At 40.3% G+C, this 22,446-nt stretch overlaps 1 protein-coding gene across 2 annotated transcripts in view; it reads right to left on the bottom strand.

Moving 5' to 3' along the window:
• Nucleotides 1-2,820: 2,820 nt before the first annotated feature.
• CAV1 (caveolin 1) overlaps nucleotides 2,821-22,446 on the bottom strand; it is a 36,301-nt gene continuing 16,675 nt past the window's right edge. For both annotated transcript variants that reach the window (XM_072764848.1, XM_072764847.1), the window contains exon 3: nucleotides 2,821-5,044. In XM_072764848.1, the coding sequence (XP_072620949.1) occupies nucleotides 4,703-5,044 (342 nt within the window). In that variant the 3' untranslated portion in view covers nucleotides 2,821-4,702. The remainder of the gene's footprint in view (nucleotides 5,045-22,446) is intronic.

Raw genomic sequence — 22,446 nt, 5'->3', positions numbered from 1 at the left:
AGTTTCCTATTTCTGAATATTTATGTTGTTTCCAATATTCTCTAATATTGGCGATCAAATAATGAATGTTTATGGTGATGAACCTTGGTATATCTGTTATTTGTTTTTAAAATTTTATTTATTTGAGAAAGTGAAATTAAATAAATAAATAAAATTAAAATATAAAATTTATTTATTTATTTGAGAGAGAGAGAGAAGGAGAGAGAGAGCACAAGTGGGAGTAGGGTGGGGCAGGAGGGGCAGAGGGAGAGGGAGAAGCAGACTTCTTGCTGAGCAGGGAGCCTGCTGCAGGGCTTGACCCCAGGACCCTGGGATCATGACCTGAGCCAAAGGCAGACGCTTAACCAACTGAGCCACCCAGGTGCCTCCCCCGTATTTGTATTTAATAAGTGAAATTGTAGGATCAATCAAATATACATTTAATTGTTCTCCAAAAGGCTTGTATCAAAAAAAAAAAAAAAAAAAGGCTTGTATCAGTTGCATTCAACCACGCAGTGGATGACTGTGCTTGCTTCCCTGCATCCTCATCAACTTGGATATTATTTTTTTTATTCACATCAAACTCCCACAAAAATAGTATCTCATTGCTTTGATTTGTATTGTATCATTATTAATGAGTGTGTTTTCATATGATTGTTGAGCACTTCTTTTTGTGAATTATCTTTTCATTTCTTTGCCTATTTTTCTACCACTAGGTTCCTCTTTTTCTTGATTTATGAGGGTTCTCTATATTTCAGTGAACTATAATGCTTTACTATATTATATATATATATATAATTTGTGTTATATTACAGTATTTTTCTCTGCCTCTCCCCTTTCCTCTCAGTTTTATAAATATGGATTTTAATTTAGAACTAGAATATCAGTACCTAGATCAGAGATGGTATGAGTCAATTATTCAGGTGGACTTCTACTCTTAAGTTAGTGTGTATTATTATTTAAATAACACCTACTGAAAGTGTGAAGTATGAAGCTGCTTATTCCCAATATGGAATAAAAGTTGTCTGAAGCCATGTAGTTATTTGTATGTTCAGAAATGGAACTGTTTCATGTGTGTGGCTGAACCAAAATATAGATAAGTAAAGTCTTGATTTTGTTAATATCTATTCATTTAGAAATTCAAACAATAAAATCAAAAGAAAGATAATCCTTCTTTAAAGTCACTTCATGAGTTTTGTTTGAATTGGGTGTGTAACTTTGGCCAGGATTTCATATGCTGCCATAGTTAAGACGTGTTTCTACTCCATGTACTGGAAATGGCTTTATTGGGCAAATACAAATGTCAGGTTGGGTTACTAAATATGTTGTCTCAGTGCTTTCTTGAGAGCCCAACAGAGAAAGAGAGAGAGAGAGAGAGAGAGAGAGAGAGAGAGAGAGACTCTGTAAACTTCGTGAAAGAAATTTCAGAGAGATATTAGAAGAGGATCCCCTTTACAAAATTTCGTTTGGAAGCTGTGATAGTTAGTCTTTTGTGTCCACTTAATTAGGCTACGAGGTGCCCAGATATTTGGTCAAATATTATTTTGGGCATTCTTGTGCGGGTGTTTTTTGATGAATCTCACTTATATTGGTAGACCAAGTAAAGCAGACTGCGCTCCCCAATGTAGGTGTGCCTTATCCAATCAGTTGAAGAGGCTGAATGAACTGATCCTTCTTTGCATAAGAGAGAATTCCTCCTGTTTGACTGCCTTCAAACTGAGACATTGTTTTTTTTTGTTTTGTTTTTTTTTGTTTTTTTTTTTTTTAGTACCTTTGGACTGGAACTAAAACATCAAGCTTTTCCTGGGTCTTGAGCTTGCCAGCTTTCAGGCAGGATTTACACCATTGTCTCTCTTGGGTCTCCATTTTGTTGACTCACCTTGCATATCTTGAGAATTGTTAGACTCCATAAATCATGTGAACCACTTTTTTTTCACTTTCTTAAAATAAATCTCTTTATCTATATGCATATGTCTTTATACATCTATGTATAGATAGGTGTATTTATATGTATTTATACACATATAAATACATAAATACATATGTATTTATACATCTATGTATATTTATATATATATACCAATATGTTTGTGAATATGGAGAATCAATTTATTTCTGATTGGTTTTGCTTCTCTGAAGAACTCTAATACAGAAGCTCTGAATGTAAACTTAGTCAAGGCCAAAAATAAACTGTGACTGAAATATGCCTCTTAAAAAAAAAATCCCAGTTAAGGCATGGCAAATTTCAAGGCACTAGCCCCTCAATTTGTCATTTACCAAATGAGAATATTAATATCTATCACACAAAGTCATTGGGGCTCAAATTAGATGACATATTGGGTGATTGAGGAGATGGGTTAAATAGATGATGAGGAGTGCCCTTGTGATGAGCACCGTGTGTTGCATGGAAGTGTTGAATCACTGTATCATGCACCTGAAACTAATATTATACTGTATATTAACTAACTGGAATTTAAATAAAAATTTTACAAAAATAAAGCATTTGGTAAACTGCTAAACGAATCATTCTTACTAATTATCTTTTTAAAATTTTATTTAAATTCAGTTTGCCAACACATAGTATAACACCCAGTGCTCATCTCCTCAGGTGCCCTCCTTTAATACCCGTCACCCTAATTATAACTTTTATCTGAAGTAACTCATGCATGATGATGGACTTAGAATAAAGATCCCACCTAAGTGACTTTGCAATAATTGACATACCTCCCACACACATACTATAAACATGTACACACACTACGTACATGCTCACCACACATAGACACAGACACTAACACATACATAACCGGTTTGGGGGGAAAACAATAAAGCTGACTGTTGAACTGTTAAACATTTTTATTGTGCAGGCTTGTAACCTTTACAGGACATGCAAGATAAAAAAGTGTAAAATATATCAGTAAGCATATAAAATTTCAGCAGTCTTTTGGACCAGCAATTGATTCGCATGAGGGACTAGAACAGACATGTCTTGGGATACACAGTTTACAGATTGAATCACAAAGCAATTTCCCAAGTGATTTTCCTCATATAAAGATAAAAATATCTTTACACTTAAAAAGTATGCAATATACTATATTTTCAGTTATGTACACTGTTTAAAAGTAAAACTATGTCCATGCCAGTGTCTGTTTTTAAATGCAAACTTAAACATAGGTAACAGGTTGATAATTAAAGTGTCAGAAAACTAGAAGAGATGAAAAATGAAATGAAGCAGAATTCCAAAAGGTGTATGAAAATAAAAATAAAAGCGTATAACTGAAGGTTAAAAATAATATCCCCAAGGTCAGACTCTTAATATGAGCAAGAGGAATAAAACGCTTTTAGATGTACCAGGCAGCTTTCTGTATGACTCAGGTTTACAGGTGAAATTCCTCAGCTTGAGTTCAGAAGAATTTGAATTTATTCCAGCAAAATTACCTCAATCTCTTATTACTGCCTCCTCCCCCATCTTCTTTCTGAGCAAAGTGATGCTTGGATTAGGCCCAAAGCTCCTGGCAGGGGGAGGGGCTGTGTGTCACAGCATAACAGACGGTTACAAGTGCTTTACTTTGAAGGGGGTCACATTTGCAACAACTCTGACAGTCTCACACAATGGCCTCCGTTTTCTGAGCCCTTCCCCGGAGGCCCACTGATCAGCTGAAAAGGGAACACAATGTTCAGCCACTAAACCACCCCAGTGATGGATTAGTTTGGAGTCAGGAAAGCGTGATTATTCTTGAAAATAAACGAAGCTGAATAGACATGCTGACCTCATTCAGCTGATGAGAGGCAGGGAAAGTTGGCTTCCACTCCTGCCAGCCCACAGAGGGCTCGGTCTCATTCGTCCACCTTAATTCGTTTCATGGGGTTGATGCAGACCATACTCGATATGGATAAAGATGCTGCGTGGCCAAGTGCAGACATGAACTTCATCCAGCTCGGTTTCTGAGAGTCAGAAACAAGCGTGGGGAATGGATGTTCTAATTTTGGTCATCATGGAGGCTGCTGACCTAATGAGAGTTGATGAGTTGGACCCTATTTGAAAAGGAAAATGTGAAGAACAGGAAGGCACTTAGGGCTCATTATCTATATAACAAATAATTCAGGCACGGAAAGAATCACGGGTTAAAGTTTCAAGAAGTGTAAGGCATTAGTTAGGTTGGAACATGTGAATGCAGATTACATTTTCGAACTTGATAAACATCATTAGATCCAATTGGATCGTTAAAGTGAATGGCAACAATCTACTAACGCTTTAGACGGTTGGGGGGAAGAGTTTGCTCAAAATCTGCCCACATACCTCTACACTTAATGGCCATGGCCCGGAGTTCTTTCCTTCCCATAAAATGATCAACGTTTTAGAAAAGGCACTTCAGGTTGTTTGTTCTTTTTTTTTTTTTTTTCCTCCTCAGTTCTTCATATTTCTCTCAAATTACCTTTCAACATTAGGTCTATATGTCAGCCAATAAGACAGTGGTCCACATGCAAATAAGAATGTAAGGAAAAATTCTTAAATGGGTTTAAATAGATGAAAAATAGGTGAAATAGCTCAGAAGAGACAAATGATAGTTATGAAAACTGAGTGATTTCTTTGTTCTGAACCATGAAAATTCATTCATATACTGTTGCTGTACCAGCAACTTGAAACTTGAAATTGGCACCAGGAAAATTAAAAGGAAAAAAAAAAAAAGAATCAGGTATACTGCTATCCTTAAAATGTCATTTATGTTTCTTTCTGCATGTTGATGCGGATATTGCTGAATATTTTGCCAACAGCCTCAAAGAACGGGTCACAGAAGGTGTGGACGTAGATGGAATAGACACGGCTGATGCACTGAATCTCAATCAGGAAACTCTTAATGCACGGCACAACTGCCCAGATGTGCAGGAAAGAGAGAATGGCAAAGTAAATGCCCCATATGAGTGCCATTGGGATGCCAAAGAGGGCAGACAGCAAGCGGTAAAACCAGTATTTTGTCACAGTGAAGGTGGTGAAGCTGGCCTTCCAGATGCCATCGAAACTGTGTGTTCCTTCTGGTTCTGCAATCACGTCTTCAAAATCAATCTGCAAGGAAGAAATGACAGAATGTGAGCTTACAATCGAAGAAAAGAGGAAAAAAGCACTACCAAGTGTTCATAAATATATATTATCTATCATGTAGACATTCTGCGTGGGCTGCTCAAAGGTACCCAGCAGCACCGGCATCATTGGAACTTGTTGGAAACAGGTTATCTGGGCCCCACTTGGGCCTTATTGCATCTCTGGGAGTGAAATCCAGGAGGATTTTTAGCATGTTCTCCAGATGTTTCTTTTAAAGTTCCTGCCTTGAAGCAAAACCTGGCGACATGGATAAGTATACAAGGTGCTCAGTCAAATGTAAGTGACCTGTCCTAAGCTAATTGAACTCCAATACATCAACACACACAGTGCTGAGGGGTAGTTAGTGTGTAGTTGATTGCCGGACACTCAATTGGTAGAATTTCTCTTGCAAATTAGATAACTATGAGCCGTGAGGACTCAAGAAGTCGTCGTGGGGTTGTGGGACTTCGGTAGAGCTTGGGGTATGATTTGGAGGGGAAGGGAGAAGGGCCCTTGGGAAGCTCCCAGAAACAAGGAAGGGTGACGCAATGAGTGTCACAGGCCGACAGACCTGTGCGGGCACAGCTGGAAAGATGGGCGGAGGCCGGTCTCAACTTTATTTTACACACAGTGGAGGGTCTACTGAGGATACTGGAGTGGGGCAATGCAGCCACAAGCAAGCAGTCATTTATCAAGATGAATTCGACAGCAGCCTATGGGCCAGGGAGAAGACTCGAGGCAGAGAGACTGTTCCTGTGTCCCATGTTTAAAATGGTAGGGCCCAAACTGGAATTGTGGCCAGGAAATGAACAATAAAAGAATGAATTTCAGGGATGTTAAGGAAGACTCCTCAGGATCTGGTTACTTCAAGGTTAGAGAGAGGGAAAACCTCAGATGAGCTTGGGGACTCTGATTTGCCAGCTAAGGAAAACCACGGTGACCTTACCGGCAAGAACAGTTAGAAGGGAAGCCGGTTAAAAACATGTCAAGGGAGAGCTTCACTTTTGAATTAAACAGAGCAAAGTCTTGAATAAAGACAGATGCAGATATCGGTGGTCCACGCCAGTGACTCCTGTAGCAGGCCCTTTTGGCGGCCACCGGGAAGTAATCAAATGAGTTTGGAATCATCGAGCACTTGACAGGAGCCAAGTGCTTCTACATGCATCGTCTCCCTGTGGTCTGGGGTTTCAAACCAACCTAGAAGGGGAGTTGTTATCCCTTTACAAAAGAAGATGCAGAGGTTCAGGGAGGTGAAGGGGACTTGCTAGTGGGAGGCAAACAGCGATGGTGGGACCAGGATGCAGACGTGACACCTTTCCCAGTAGCATTCTCTCCCACGGTACCTGTTACCCAAACCATGAATTCCTAGGCGCTTTTCTCTCTCTGGAAGGAACTATATGAACTCAACTGAAGCACAGGATTAAAGAAATTACTGCTGGAACGGTAGGACAGAGCCAGCTCGACTGCTTGGCAAAGGCAGCTATATGAAGGGATCTAATATAGTTTGAAATCCAAACAAGTTGATGACTGCCAGCAACATTAGCAAACCAGGTAAGCTCAGGATTAGGGAATGAGGACTTGGGGGACACTGTGGAGCTTCTCAGTTCCAAGATGCCACCTTTGATTCAACACAATAAAACTTCTTTTGGAAAAAGTACATGATGCTTATCAATAGTTAAAGTTTATTTTCTAGAACATTCTGTTTCTTGATCTGCTGTTCAATGCCTTAATAATGCAATATGTGAAAAATGGTATGTCTGCAATTATGCAAATGAAGTTAAACAGATTTATTGTCATTCCATTTTTTTTTTTTGCCTGTTTAGATCTAGACTCAGAGGTAAACATTTACTTGTGTATTTTAAAAGGTTGCGTGAAATATGTGGCAAGTCAGATCAATCCTTTAATGACATTTCTGTGCACTTTACTTAATTGTCTACTTCGGCGTTTTGTCCTGACACTATATTTTCCCAAAGCGATTAAGAATAAAAGCCTGTGGTTTTTCTTCATCCAATTGCAAGATCCCCAGTAGTTTTATTTTTTTCCAAAGATTTGGTGAGGTCAAAATTAATTTTGTAAAAAGATTTGGTGAAGCTGAATTTAATACACTAGAACAGACATCCTTAATATGGAGTCAAAAGATGAGCAGTTGTGGCCCATGAATGCCCTGAAATGGGAACATGTTTGGAGTGTACAATGTACTTATTAAAAAAAGGAAAGATAGTCTACTCTCAAAGGAGAGCAGAGAGCACCTTATTGGAGTAGGGTATTCCCCTGCGTGCCTTGAGATTCTTTTCTTAGGGAACGGATAGTTACTAACATTTGTTGACTGGCTATTAGGATCAGACACTGTTCTCCTTTAAGTCACATCAACTCTTAACATATTATTCCCAATTTGTAGGGGAAAATGCAAGGTTCAGAAATGTTAATAAATAGTCCAGGTAGCGGGATCCCTGGGTGGCTCAGCGGTTTGGTGCCTGCCTTCGGCCCAGGGCGTGATCCTGGAGACCCGGGATCGAGCCCCATGTTGGGCTCCTGGCATGGAGCCTGCTTCTCCCTCTGCCTGTGTCTCTGCCTCTGTGTGTGTGTGTCTTTCATGAGTAATAAAAAAAAAATCTAGATAGATAAGAGGTGGATTTGAAGTTTGAATCTGATCTGAAAGATACTCTTCAATCCTACATCACTTTAGAAAAATATTTTTCCTATTTTCTTCAAGATAGTTAGTTATACTATATCATAGATAAAAAGCACATTAACAAAAAAAGAGTTTGCTGAATTTTACTCTGCTGGTAACTGCAAGAATTCTCACATGGTCTCTGGGGACAATATTGTGATGAGGTTATACACATTGTACGTACAATTAGTCCTTAGTGAAGATCTATAGACAAATGAATGTGGGTAAGATTTCTTGATAATGACTTTTTTTTCCCTCAGCGTAACTATAAATGCATTATTTTGGGACATTTTTGGAAATTCTTAACTGCCAGTGAGCATGATTTATCTTCAGGTAAATTTAGAGTAGGTCTCCAGGGGCAGACAGCAACATGACAAAATTAACATGTTATGTAAATATATTTAGTTCATTAGTTGCTATTTTAGTCCTGAAAATTAAGGATGGCTAAAGATTACTAGAAGTATAGCCAAGCCAACTAGATACAGCTGAGAAAAAGAAAGTAAGGCAGGTTAAGGAAACAGATTGGAATCAGAAATAAAGCTTAGTTTCTCTCTCCTTCCATTTCTGCAACAGTAATAGTAATAGGTTATTGAGAGGAGTACATGAGATATTTCATGTAAAGTGCTTAACATGGGTATAGAGCATTACAATATAGTAAATGCTCAATAAATACATTAAAAAATTCTTTGCTGCTGGTGACTAAGCTTTTTAATTGACCATCATAATAGAAACTATCAACCACAAAGCCCCAATGGCTCAAAAGAACTAATTTCCATCTATAATGGTCTTCACCACAGCTCTCTGAGAAGCATGCCATTATTTCCATTTTTTTTAGATGAGGGTGGTGTGGGAGGTTAAGAAATTGCTCAAGGTCACATAAATGTTAAGTGGCAAGGCTGAAACTTGCTCAATTTCAAGTGCGAGCTCTTTTTTGCTTTGTATACCTGGGATTATAAGCCCCTATAATAGTCTTACTTGCTTAGTTCTGACCCAGATAGATATGCTTCCTAAAACGTTCACTTTTTGATTATTAAAGGAGTTACTGTTGAAAGTGTTTCCATTTCAAGTTAGGACATCTAGTAACTAGGATGTTTCGCATTTTTGGTACCGATTGTATTTTCTTGGCCCTGTACGGTATGTTCTTACAATCCTGGGCACCCAGCCAAGAACTCTCATTCTAACTGGCAGTTAAGGAAACTGAGGCACAGAAGGATTAAAATGGGCCAGACATTCTCAAGGTCCCAAGTGAATCAGTGGAAAAGCTGAAATTAGAACTCTAACTTCCTGATTCCCAGGCCTAGGCCTAGCCCTGTGCTCCACACTGTATCTCTAGAACTGACATCTTTCTCACCATATCCTTTTCTATCTACTCCATTCATATCTGTAGGTCTCCTATAAGTCTCTCATTACCTCCTCAGGTGTTGACTTAAAAACTATCTCTGTGTGAAGTTAGAAGACATGTCCTTTTTGCAGCATGAACATGAACATTTCTGTACATCTACTTAGGGTGAAGAAAACAGGAGGGAATATTATAAAAAAAAAAAACTTCAGTGCACATTTTGGTATGTATTCATAAAGCATTAGACCCAATAAAGTTCTGGTAGATTATCAGTCATTCCAAAAAGAGTCAGTTCAAAATTCCCCATCACCCAAAGTGCACTTTGGGTGCAGAGGTGCTTCCAAATTTTCAGAGATATTTAAAGCTAAAAGAATCCTTGAAGAAATGGAGCCCCATTTGAGAAGTCAATGGCCAAAGCTGTCAAATGACTAGATGAGGGATAGCTTCCCCCTAATGGCAGACACTGGATTGGAATTCAGGTTTAGGAACTCTCCTGGGCTCTTCTGCTACTGTGTGCTACACCTCCCCTGTCAGTCTAGCTGCTCCATTCCCATAGCCAGTGCAAAAGACAGAGAGGCTTGCATCAGGACTTGAACATCATCTTGCTCTCAAGAGGTCCCACAGGTCCACTGTTGAATGAATGATGGTGCCTCTCTCTGATGACTCCCAAGGTGCTCATTGTTCCCATCCATCATTCGTTGATTGATCCCTCATTAAAACTATCACTCTGCATCCTGTTTCTTCAGGGACTTATTCCTCTTACTCCTTACATGAGGGTGGATCTTGCCAGACTGGAACTTCATCTGCTCACTTAAATTTGGATCAGAAGAGGAATTAGAGGGAGACAGAACATAAAGACTCCTAACTCTGGGAAACGAACTAGGGGTGGTGGAAGGGGAGGAGGGCGGGGGGTGGGGGTGAATGGGTGACGGGTACTGAGGGGGGCACTTGACAGGATGAGCACTGGGTGTTATTCTGTATGTTGGTAAATTGAACACCAATAAAAAATAAATTTATTTAAAAAAAAGACAAAGACAAAAACGAAAACCAAGAGACGCAGGTGCCATTTATTTTCTTAAAATGAGATGCCTCAGATGAGGCTGACCCGCACCTCCAAGAACTGATTTTCTGTTCTGTAATCTATGGAATAAGTTGCCCTTCTGGCAAGAATCATTGTGCAGACCTCAAGATCAAAGGCATAAATGTGTTTCGGTGATATTTCTATGTCTTAATAGATGCTTTATAAGGAACCAACAGTTTATATTACTAGATTTTTATAAATGACATTAAATTCCTTTGTGCAGCATTGACTAATGATGCTATAATTTTGGAAAAAGAAGTCAACGGAAATCTAGCAGCGGATGTCAAGAGGAGCAATCTATCTTGTGTTTCGATAATACTTTGCTAATGTAATAAATCTAAGAAGGTTTCATCTTGTTAAAAGTATGTCACAGCAATATTTAAAATTTCTTTATCTGTACACAGGATTCATAAAATACAGGGTCATTTTTTGTCCTAAAATCTGGGCATTTTATTTCCGAGTAAGGAATTTTCAAGAAGGAAACTTTAAGTACTTTTAGGATTCCATAAGCACTGAAGCTTGCATATTCTGTTTCTGTGCAGAGATATCTTTTTAGACTGCTAGCGGAAATTGTGAATGTATTGGGTATATAGAATACATAATTAACAATGCACAAGATGTTTACTGGAGACTTGTATGTTGTCTGCCCAACATCCACAGAATCCTAATGTATTCAAGTAATAGCAGTAATCCTTTGATTGCACAGATAAGTTAGGGTAGTTTAGACCTGCTGTGGTAGGGTTAGTCTCCTCGGTGAGCGATTGATTTAAGGGAGACATTGTGGCCCAGTTCTGGATAAATGAAAGTCTGCTGGGCGAGACTTCCAGGAAACCTTTATCTTCCTTGTGAAAAGAGACAGAGGTGCTTGATGTGGCCCCTTTGCCCTTTTATCCTGCTTAGAATATGATGCGTTGCCTTGATGTAGGGAAGTCATCTTGTGACCATGAGGTGACATATATGTTTTAAAGATCAAGGGTATAAAAGATGCTGCTTTTGCCATTATCAACCTATAAAAACAATGGCAGTAGCTGTCCATCTCTAGACTTCTTACGTAACACATATATACACTTATTTTTAAGCCACAGCTATTCAGATTTGCAGTTACCTATAGCAGAAAGCATTCCTGTGCTATAGTTACTAATAGCTTTTTCTGTCGGTTGACATAGCAGAGTCAAATGTGTATCTTCACATTTAGAGATCTGAGTTCGATTTCTTTTTTCTTTTTTTAAGATTTTATTTATTTATTTATGAGAGACACAGAGAAAGGGAGGCAGAGACATAGGCAGAGGAAGAAGCAGGCTCCCTGCAGGGAGCCTGACGTGGGACTCGATCCCGGGACTCCAGGATCATGCCCTGGGCCAAAGGCAGGCGCTCGACCACTGAGCCACCCAGACGTCCCAGTGAGTTCAATTTCTACCTCAATGTATCTTTCTAGCACTACTAGACTCTATTCCCAGAATATGTTCCTAACTTGTATCAGAAAATGTTTGCTTTACACTAACTTTTAGTTTTAGTAAAGCATAAATAGGATGATAAATTAACCTATGAAAGAGACAGATTAACATGCTATTTTGTGATAAATATCATGGAAGATGGCTCTCAATGATTCCTTCTCTCCTACTTTCTGGTGCTCATGCCCCATGTAATACCCTCCCCTTGAGTGTGGGCTGGAGTTAGAGATTTGGTTGTAAATAATAAAACCTGGCAAGAGTGATGGGGTGTCACTTCCAAGATTATGTTACAAAAGAGTGTGGCATCTGTCTTGCTTCATTTCTGACTCTCTTGATTGCTGCCCTGCTAGAAGCCAGATGATGCCATGTTATGAGTTGCCCTATGGAGAGGTCTGTGTGGAAGGAACTGAGGGAAGACTCTGGCCAATAATCCATGAGAAACTGAGGTCTATAGTCCAACAGCTCAGGAGGAACTGAATCCTGCTAGCAGACGTGTCAATGAGCTTGGAAGGAGGTCCTTTCACAGTTGAGCCTTGAAGTGACTCCAGACCTGATACCAGGGCTGCAGCCTTGAGGGCCTTGAGCCAGAACCACTAAGCTAAGCCACAGTTGGATTCCTGACATGATCCAAGATAATAAATGTTTGTTGTTTTAGGCCACTGAATTTTGGGGTAATTTGTTATGCCACCCATGGGTAATTAAAACAATCCCAAAACAAACCACCTTTATTTTGATTATCATTTCTTTTTTTTTTCATTTCTTTCCATTTCATTTCTCTTTTCTATTAAATGCTAATAGAAATTGCAATTTCTAATCGCAATTAGAATTCTAATGCTTAAAGAAAATGATAATGCTTTCATTCTAATTCTTATACAATTCTAATGCTTATAGAAAATGCTTCATTCTAATGCTTATAGAAAATGATACATAGTGAATATACATAAATATCCTGGAATTTGGCCTTTGGGGCAAAATTCAGAAATGTATGAAGAGGAAAGAGTATTTTCAACTTTCTTCAATTTACACCAAACAGAATGTTTAAAAAGTTAGGCTATTTACGGTGCTATCATTCATTTACTTAAAGTGGCTTGGATTTATAACCAGATATGAACCAAAGACTAAGAGCCAGCTCCATATAGAAGGCTCATCACCAAATCTGAACTCTTACACTTAATACTTGTTGCGTGAACTAGCACAGGGGCCCCAATTCCTAGGGGTTCTCAGCAGGGTCCACGTGGCAAAGGAATCCACGGGGAGGCTGCTTGTTGAAATGCAAATACTCAGATCCCATTTCATTCTCAGATCAGATTCTTTGGGGCAGAGCCTGGGGGATCTGTATTTTTAACAAGATTTCTTCTCTTTTCTCCTACAAAAGACTAACCCAGAGTTCTGTTCACTTCTTTGGATCTAGTAACAGTTCCTTTTTGTCCAGGCTACTCTTTCCCCTCCACGCCTTGAAGCCCTTGTTTGCCTCTTTCTTCTCTCTGGAAGCTCCCCATATGCTGGATGGAATCTGGAAGTTGGTAGATAATGAATGGAAATTCTCTTTGAAATGCTTTTCCTAATTTAAACCTATAAATATGTATTATTGGACAAGGATGAATGACTTATTTATTATGAAAAACACACTAACTGGCCGTAGAAAACCTGATTTATTTTCATCATTCTAAACCCAGTAGAAACAGAAGTATATTTAAAAATACCAAATATATACTTCTGAAATCCTAATGTATGTATCAAACTCAATCATCCAGAAAGAAGATTTAGACTAATTGCAAGCTCCCTCCACTATTCTTACATATATTTCCAACATGATGAGCAGCCTTTGAAGTCAACAGAATACATGTGCATGAATGTGTGGGCATAGAGAGGGTTGAGAGCCAGTGCAATTAAATGTTACCAGAACACAGGAACTTTGCCTTAATGCCCACGAGATTTTTCAGGGACAAGGCAAATACTCATGTGTTTACTGGGCCAAAGTGGCACCACTGAGGGAAAGGGCTGCAGTGTTCTTGCAGCCCCAACTAAAAACAGGAGGCTTGGGTTGTGTTAATGCCTGGAATTACTTGGATTTCCAAATAATGTATGTCAATACACAGCCCTAAGGAAAATGTAAAACACTGATGTGATTTGGGCTGCCTTGGGGTGGCAGGGACGAGGCAATCTCACCTTGCACAAGAACCTAGGGTTGCCTCCTGGAGAGGAAGGGAGATGGCTGCATTACTAATCAGAGTTTCAAGCTGAAAGAGGGTAAAATGGGGGTATTTCCCTACATCTCTGAGAGGAGAGGGTTGGGGGGCAGGGGGAGGAATTCGTAGGAAATCTGTCCTTGATCTGGGCCTGTAGCTGGGACCCTTGAGTCTCTTTCTTTGGACTAACATTCCTCTTGTTGCTTTCCAGACTTCACAGAAGCCTCAGAATAATACTTCACACTAAGAGTGCCCTACTTCACTCATCTGCTTCTCTTTACAAACTTGTGAAATTATAGGTTATCTTCATAATAAGAATGGAAAATAGTCTTATTTTCCCACTAAAAACAGGTTACTTAACTAATAAATGACTGGACCAAACTAGGACTTAACAGAAATCTGGGTCTGTTGCACCCATCTTGGTAGCTTCCATAATACTTAGTAGTACTATGCACAAGTTAATTAGCAAATAAATAATTCTTCAATAAATATACTCTTTTAAAGGAGCTATACATGTCCATCGAAAAGATGTAGGCATATATATATAACATTTCACTAACGATTACATTATTTCCTATCAATTCATTGCCTGCTATCCTAAGTGCATTTTTAAAAAAAGATTTTATTTATTTATTCATGAGACACACACACATACACACACACACAGAGGCGGAGACACAGGCAGAGGGAGAAGCAGGCTCCACGCAGGGAGCCTGATGTAGGACTTGATCCTGGGTCTCCAGGATCAAGACCTGGGCTGAAGGCAGCGCTAAAATGCTGAGCCACCCGGGCTGCCCCTTAAATGCACTTTTATTTGTCACGTTTTTTTTTGTTGTTGTTGTTGTTTTGTTTTTTTTGGTGTGTCCCATTTTATTCAAAATGATGTTCTTATTCACCCTAGCCCTATAATGCCATGACCATTCTGATCAAAAGAAAGTGGAAGGTTGATTATCATTTAGGTGACTTGGGCACCACAGAAAGGGACAGTTCAAGCTCAGAAGTCTTTACCTTTAAGAAAAGATGGTTTAGAAAATATTAATTAAAAGGTGTTTTTGCTTGGTGGGGTTTTGCCCCAATGATCTGTATAACTACCATTGTTGTAAACCTGGCCTGAAAACAGTGGGAATGGGTGACGGGCACTGAGGGGGACACTTGACGGGATGAGTTGGTAAACTGAACACCAATAAAAATTAATTTATTAAAAAAATTTTAAAAAGTAATAAAAAAAAAGAAATCAGTGGGCATGCATGGTGAGGTGGGGTCTCAGAAAGGAAGCGGGGGTAGAAACAGAAGTGGTAACAGCTGGGAGCAGCCCTGCAGGGGGTCAGCAGTGCAGAATGGATAGGGTGAGGGAGTGACCTTGGTTTTTTGCCCCCCTGTGTTCCTGTCCTGTGTGTGTGTGTGTGTTTCCTCGGTGCAGGAAAGGGGGCCTACGAGCAATTTGTACTTTCGAATGCATTTAGGGGACTGTATTGACTTCCTTGGCAGGAGTGTAGGGAGATGTACAGAGAATGGCAGAGAGTTAGGGTAGTGGATACAGTTGGCCCTGAGCAACATGGCTTTGAACTGTGTGGGTTCAATTATACATGGATTTTTTTAATATATAAATACAGTACAGTACTGTAAATGTGTTTTCTGTTCCTCATGATTTTCTTAATAACATTGTCTTTTCTATAGCTTGCTTTGAGACTATAGTACATAATACATATAACAATCAAAATGTGTGTTAATCAACTATTCATGTTGTCAGGAAAGCTTCTGGTCAGCAGTAGGCTATTAGCAGTTAAGTTTTGGGGAAGTCACAATTAGACATGGACTTTTGACTGCGCAGGAGGTTGGGGCCATTAGTTCAAGGGTCAACCGTATATTCCGAGGCAGCAGACTTTTACAGAGGCCTTGGAACGCAATAATTTACGTTATGGAGCACTGTGGGCCTCCCTGGGTTCCCATCACAGGCTATATTTGAGGAGCTGCAAGGCAGGGATTATCTTCCCTGTTTTACAGGCCAGGAGGGCCTCGGGGAGGTTGTAACCACTGACTGACCAAATGCAGGACTTAGTCTCTCAGATCCTCATGGAGCTCCCCCTCTATCATACCATTCTCTTGGACTCCACATCAAAATGCTCGTTCTGTTTATGCAACCCTGCTCATTCAAATGGAGTCGCATAGATATTTCTGAATCCACATGCTCTGGTTGCTCTCCCTTGCCTGCACCGATGCTTCCCATCCGAACCAATGGAAAATGCCTCCCTGACTCAGCAAATAATGATCTTCACCAGGTCAAGCATGTGATCCAAGCCACAGGATGCGGCTGTCCCCCTGCTGTCAAACCTTCATGCTTAGCATTACCCTCACTCCCCAGCAACCAAGCTCCTCTATAGCCAGGACCCCTGGGTCATTTGATTGACCATTGGTTACCATGGTCCCCATTACCTTGTCATCCCACTCTGGTTTTTCCAGATTTACCATAACTTTATTTTGATTTGAGGGTAGGGTCCAGGTGGCTGTAGCCCTCCCCCACATTTTGATGCAAGTGGTCTGGAAACAAAAGCAGCCTTAGGCTTCATTCTCTGCTGGGGAAGAGACTGAAAATTCTGACACTTATTTCTAAGTGGGCATGAGAGTAGGTGAGTTACTGTGTTCTCGTTACTACTTTCGAGAGGCTGTGTTGTCCCCCGGTTGATGGCACAAGGGCTGGATTTGAATGTCAACCCCGCTATGTTACCTTCCATAAGCTACTAAGCTTCTCTGTCTTACTTTCTCATCTGTAAATTGGTGGTAAAATTTACACATAGTAAATTTACATAGTACTTATGCGTAGGATCATTCTGTGGACTAAATGACCTAACTCAAGCAAAATGTCAGGGACAGTGCCTGAGCAACGGCCACTGCTACGTGAGGAGCTTCTGGCCCAGGCGCCCCAACCAGGAGAAGAGGGGAACTATCTGGGATTTCAGGAACAGCGTTGGGAGATCGGAGGGCATACCCCGGAAAAGGAGAACCCCTTGGCATTCCTGAAATGTTTCAGGCAGGTGAATGCCTATTTTGCACGCTACCGTTGTGCAAACAAGAAGGATTATGTCATTTCTACCAAGTACATCAGCCTTCCGGAGTTTATTATAAACCTGAGGCACACAGCCCAACAAAATATGCCCTGGAGAAGAAGCTGCCCCAGCTGACTGGGCTCCTGGATTTGTCAGCAAGTGGCACCAACATGAAGTAATGGGACTCTCTTTGCTTCAGATGAATCCCTTTTTGCCTTCTTTTTCTTTTTTCATTCATTTGAAAGTAACCGGCAGGTTTCTCCATCTTTTGCTCTTCTTAGGAAAGAGTGGGAATTACCCTGGGGTTTGCATTACATTTTGAAAATTTAAATTTCCCTGTTTTGATGACAAAGATGCACATTCCTAGCTTACCTCCTGTTATGCATTGAATTGTGTCTGCCTCAAAAAGGTTAAAATCCGAATTCCCAGTACTTCCGAATGTGACCATATTTGGAGACAGGGGTCTTGCAGCTGTAATGAGGTTGAGGTCATACGGGAGTAGGCTGGGTCCCTCACCCAATATGGCTAGCATCCTTGTGAGGAGATGGTGATGAGAAGACACACAGGGAGAAGGCCGTGTGATTGACTGGGGTTATGCAGCTGCCAGTCAAGGAATGCCTACAGTTGCCAGCAAAGCACCAGAAACCAAGAAGAGACCAGAAGGGCTCCCATACAGGTTTCAGAGGGAGTGTGGCCCTGGAGACATCTTGATTCTGAGCATCTAGGCTCCAGAACCATGAGACTATAAAGTTGTATTGCTTGAAGCCACCCAGTTTGGGATACTTGTTGAGGTAGCCCTAGGAAATGACTACATGCCTCTTGGAAAAATAGCTAAAAACTGTTCTCCATGATGAGACGACTTTTGGGTTCCAGAGTGTTTTCATATTTCCTCAAGTAGGCTGTCCACCCTTTCTTTCGGGGGGATCCCAGGTGGAAATCTATAACCGCATTTGGTGTACCTGCAACCTGCTGGTTCTGAACCTTCTTCAGGAACCCAGGACCATCTCTTCAGTTCACATGGCCTCACATTTTTAGGATCACAAACAGTGTCTAGTTGCAGATGGCTCAGTACAAAGCAAGCTGCATATCTTTTGATTCCTTATTTAAATCTTCCGGCTTCTGGTATCGATTTGGTGGCACTTGTTAATGTTGAGTGTCACCAAATGAATGACACGGAGCAGTGAACAGTGGTAAAAATAGGCCATGCAAGGGCTCATGATAGGAGCCCTGAGACTGAAGCATTGAACTTGAACAGGAAGGAGTGACACGTTGGGGGCACTTAAGTGTGCCATCCTTGAGGAGAAGTAACTCCAGCCCTTGGAAGTGTTGGAAGTTCTCTTTCTTAATGGAGAAGTCCTGCCTTGTTTAATGCAAGGGAATCTTACTCCATCCAAATAGGCAATTACAAGGATTCATCCGGAGGCCTCACTTGCTCACAAAATTCTGTGTTTACACTTGGGAGTTTGTTATTCTTTTAAACTTCTGGGTGTGTCACGGGGCAAACATGAGTGATTACCACAGTAAAGAAAATAAAAGCTCTTTCCATTCTAACAGAGACACAAGAAGCGGAAATGTCTTCACCGTTTTCAAAGTACCCATTGGTCTGCACAGACATTTGTCTGAACCGGAGCTTTTTAAACGATCTTAACTGCTTTTCAGCTTCTACACTTCACTTCCTGATGGCAGAGGTTGTTTCCTACCATTCAGTCAAGTCAAACTAGGGTTACGAATAGCTTTCGTCTTACCTCACTGCTGGAATATTTTTCCCTCCAGTGCTGGGAGTTTGTTTATTAAACACATAGAAAGTGAACGAAATAAATCTCTGCAGGTCTGAACATTGCTAGGCCGGCGAGGAAAAGGATATAAACTAGAGTTCTTGTCAGGTCTAAGCAAGGATAATCACAGCCCATTATGTGGCTCCCAAGACACAGCCCCCAACCTCTACCATGGGGTTTCTCTATCTCAGCACCATTGGCGTTTGGGGCTGGATAATACTTTGCTTTTGGGGTGAGGATAAGGGTGCTGTCCTGTGCACTGTAAAGCAATTATCAGTATCCCTGTCCTCGACCCGTTAGATGCCAGTAGTACCCCCCAAATTGTGACAACTGAAGATAACTGCAGACGTTGCCAAATGTCCCCTGGGGTAGGGGAAAGGGGGCATAATTGAAAACCACTGCTCCAGAAAATCAGAATTTTGATGTGATGAGATAGGACCTGAACTTTAGAAATATTTATAGCCTAGAATGCTTGTATATTTATTCCGGGAACTTTTGGTTTATAGTACGGTGGCCTCGTGAGCTCATTCATTCACTTATTCATTCAATATGTATGAAGCACCTACTTTTTGAGGATGGAGGAAGCCAAACAAGGAAATAGAGCCAGAATAGAGTTGATGAGCTGGTTATGGGTCATTGAAAAGGGAGTGGTGCAAATGAAATAGAGATGGCCTCTGGCTGTTCAAGCTCACTCAGGAATCCTTACCAAGGAGAGGTGGCGTCCCTCTGTGGTGCACTACCTTAACTTTTAAGGAAAAGGAATTCATTTTCTTGCTCTTCCTCAAATCAATAATCATTTGAATGGACACTGGAATTATGAGTAATTTCATTCAGGACAAAGGCCCAAGCCCTTCCCGGCTTTAGGGCCTACCCGCCTGCTCTTGGTTTTTCTTGGAACACTCTTTCCATCACTGTTCACCTGGCTATATTGGCATTATTGGTCATGTGTTAACCTAAATGTTCTTTCTTCAAAGACTTCTGGTCTTTGAAGTCTTTTCTCACTTTGATGTTTTTATCAGCCTCTCCGACATTTATTTAATGGTGTGAGCTAGTGAGTGAGTGTTTGTGAGAGAGAGAAAGAGACACACACAGAGAGAAATATTTCTGCTACTAAACTATAAGCTCCCTGAAGTATACTAAGTTAATACTTGCTGAATTAATGAACGAATTGATGAATGCTGCCATTTGCGACGTTATATTTCTCTCTTTCTTCTATTTACAAGAGCACCAACCTGATAAAATCTCCTTTAGGAAAGAAGTTCTGAACGTCTTATTATCCTGTCCAAGGGTTATTAATTGCATTTATTGATTGCATTAATTTCTTCTAACCCAGCCACGGTAATTTTGGTAAATTAGTGATCAACGGTGACTAAATGACAGAGAAGTCAGATCAATTCAGTTTTTGCTTCTCATGAAATTTAGGTTCAGACCGACAGATGTAGACATAGCTCTGCTTAGGTTGCTGAGGAGTTCCTGAAGAACGTTCAGGTGGTCTGGAATACAAACAACTTCATGTTTACCTTCAGAATCATACAGCCTGGGTGCTAAGTGGTGGGATTAAAATCATACGAGGCCCTAAATTTGAAACTTTTTATGGGTCAGAGAGAAATAAACTGTAGCTTGGCTAATGGGAAAATCTGACTCAAAGTAACAGTGCTTCTGCTCTGTAGTTCTTAGTCATCTGATCTTATTGCTCACAGATGGGCTGTTAAAGGAGCTTCAGAAATGTGGCCACACGAACTTGGTGAATTTGACAACTGTCAGCACTCAGAAAGTCTGAGCAATTTTTATTTAGCTAGACCTTTTTAAGACCATTACTCTAACTGAAGTTGCAAGGAATGATGCCCTCTGTTGTGTGAACTAAGAGGAATGAGCCGGTTACAAAAAAAAAAAAAAAAAAGATTACTGAAAGTTTGTAACCTACTTTGGAACCCATTTTCTGATCTAAGAACAGTAACAGCCCAATTTTGAGGCAAGGGCAATAAAAGGGAAGACCACAGAGTTCTGAGAACAAATGAGAAGGGGAAATGAACTCCAGCTCTTGGTCTCTTTATTCTCAAATATTTATTTGTGGTATATTTGCTTTCAACATGCCCTCTGTCGATAGCTCAGTATTTCTTTTTCTTTCTTTTTTTTTTTTGTTTTTGTTTTTTGTTTTTTGATAGCTCAGTATTTCAAAGATGATTTAGCTAAACCCCACAGCCTGAATATTAAGACTGAGGATGACAGTTGGTAAAATCTACAAAGGTAATGAAAGTAGTATGGATGAGAAGTCTTCCACCAATTCTCTCTGAACGGACTTCAGGCACCTTACAGGCTCCCACTCTTTTGTGAATACTGGTCAACTAGATCACAGGATTTTAGAATGAGAGCAATTTAGGGACCATCTAGCCTCTTCTTCATTGCTATAGGTGAAGAAACTGCTGTCCATAGGGTCCAAGTGACATTTCCAAGGCCCAAGGTAACACTTGTGGTCAGGGTCCAAGAGAGGGCTAGAATTCAGATTTCTTCTGAGGCTCAGTTTCCCCATCTGCTCTGAAGAGTGATTGGCATCACTAAAGCACTTCTTAGTGACTTGAAATCTCTTCTCTGTGTCAGGCACTGGAGAAATGAAGGAGAGCTGCCTGTCCCTAGGTCCACTGAAGCCTCCTGTGGCCTCTGCACCATTAGAAAAACCAGTGCATGTTGTTAGCTCCATTGTTAGTATGCCTGAGCCATGAACCCAGGTAGAAAAAGGGACATAGGGATGACACTCTAACCGGATGATCTTCTTCTTGAGGAGAATAGAAAAACCAAGCCAAAGAAAGGGGAAAGAACAGGCCTGGATTATGTAAGTGCCATGAGATTTATTCCACATACAATGTCTGTCTTTTGCAATTGCTACAATAGAGTTCCAAAAGGTTTTTTTTTTTTTTGTAATTTGAGAGACAATATCATATTCCAATAACAATGCGAAGGATTCCCCAAAAATGAGGACCTAAAGAAGTAATAGTTTCCCCCACTGTGGTCCTATGGTCCTGAAAGTTTTCTCTTGGCATATGTTTTTAAGAAATTCTAACTGAGAGTCTGAAACAGATTCAGTTCCAGCTTTACATTAGCCTCACCTGGGGAACTTTCAAAAACAAAACAAAACAAAACAAAACAAAACAACAAAACAAAACAGTACGTAGGCCTGGACCCCATCATAGATCAGTTCAACTAGAATTTCTAGGGACGGGATAGACACAACAGTATTTTTAAAATGTTCCCCGGGTGATCTATAGCTTGGTAAGGGTTAAAGTCACAAAACAGCCACCCTTTGCAGGAGCCATACTCTCTCTCATGAGTTTAAATCACAATAGGGGTTTATACAAGCTGAGAAACTGTATGAATATGCAACGTGTAGGAGGGAGTGGATGGGCAGGCTTGCCATAAAGATAATGTTTCATACTGACCTTTTGGTACATACAATGCATGCATTTTGCAGTGTTCTACTTTCAGCTGTTTACCACTTGCATTCTCAACCACTGTTTAAAACCACGCCGTCAAAAATAAATAAATAAATAAATAAATAAATAAATAAATAAATAAATAAATAAATAATAAATAAAATAAAACCATGCTGTCCTAACTCCTCTTTGCCCCCAAACAAACCAGGTATCCTGCTGCAGTAGAGGAAAGTGTTCCTACGTATGCCAGTGCTTAATTGTGAGGCGGTACGCCCATGTTGTTATACACCTAACTGTAATCGTAGAGGTGGAGGGATTTGAGAATTAACATAGACAGGTAAGGGATTTTGCACACAATTATCGTAGACACATTCCTGGGGTTAACCACTCTTATTACGTGGATTTTCTT

The sequence above is a fragment of the Vulpes vulpes genome, chromosome 7 (assembly GCF_048418805.1).
Source record: "Vulpes vulpes isolate BD-2025 chromosome 7, VulVul3, whole genome shotgun sequence".
In the NCBI taxonomy this organism is placed as follows: Eukaryota; Metazoa; Chordata; class Mammalia; order Carnivora; family Canidae; genus Vulpes; species Vulpes vulpes.
Note: the sequence above shows the minus strand (reverse complement) of the source record. Positions and strands in the feature narration are given on the sequence as shown.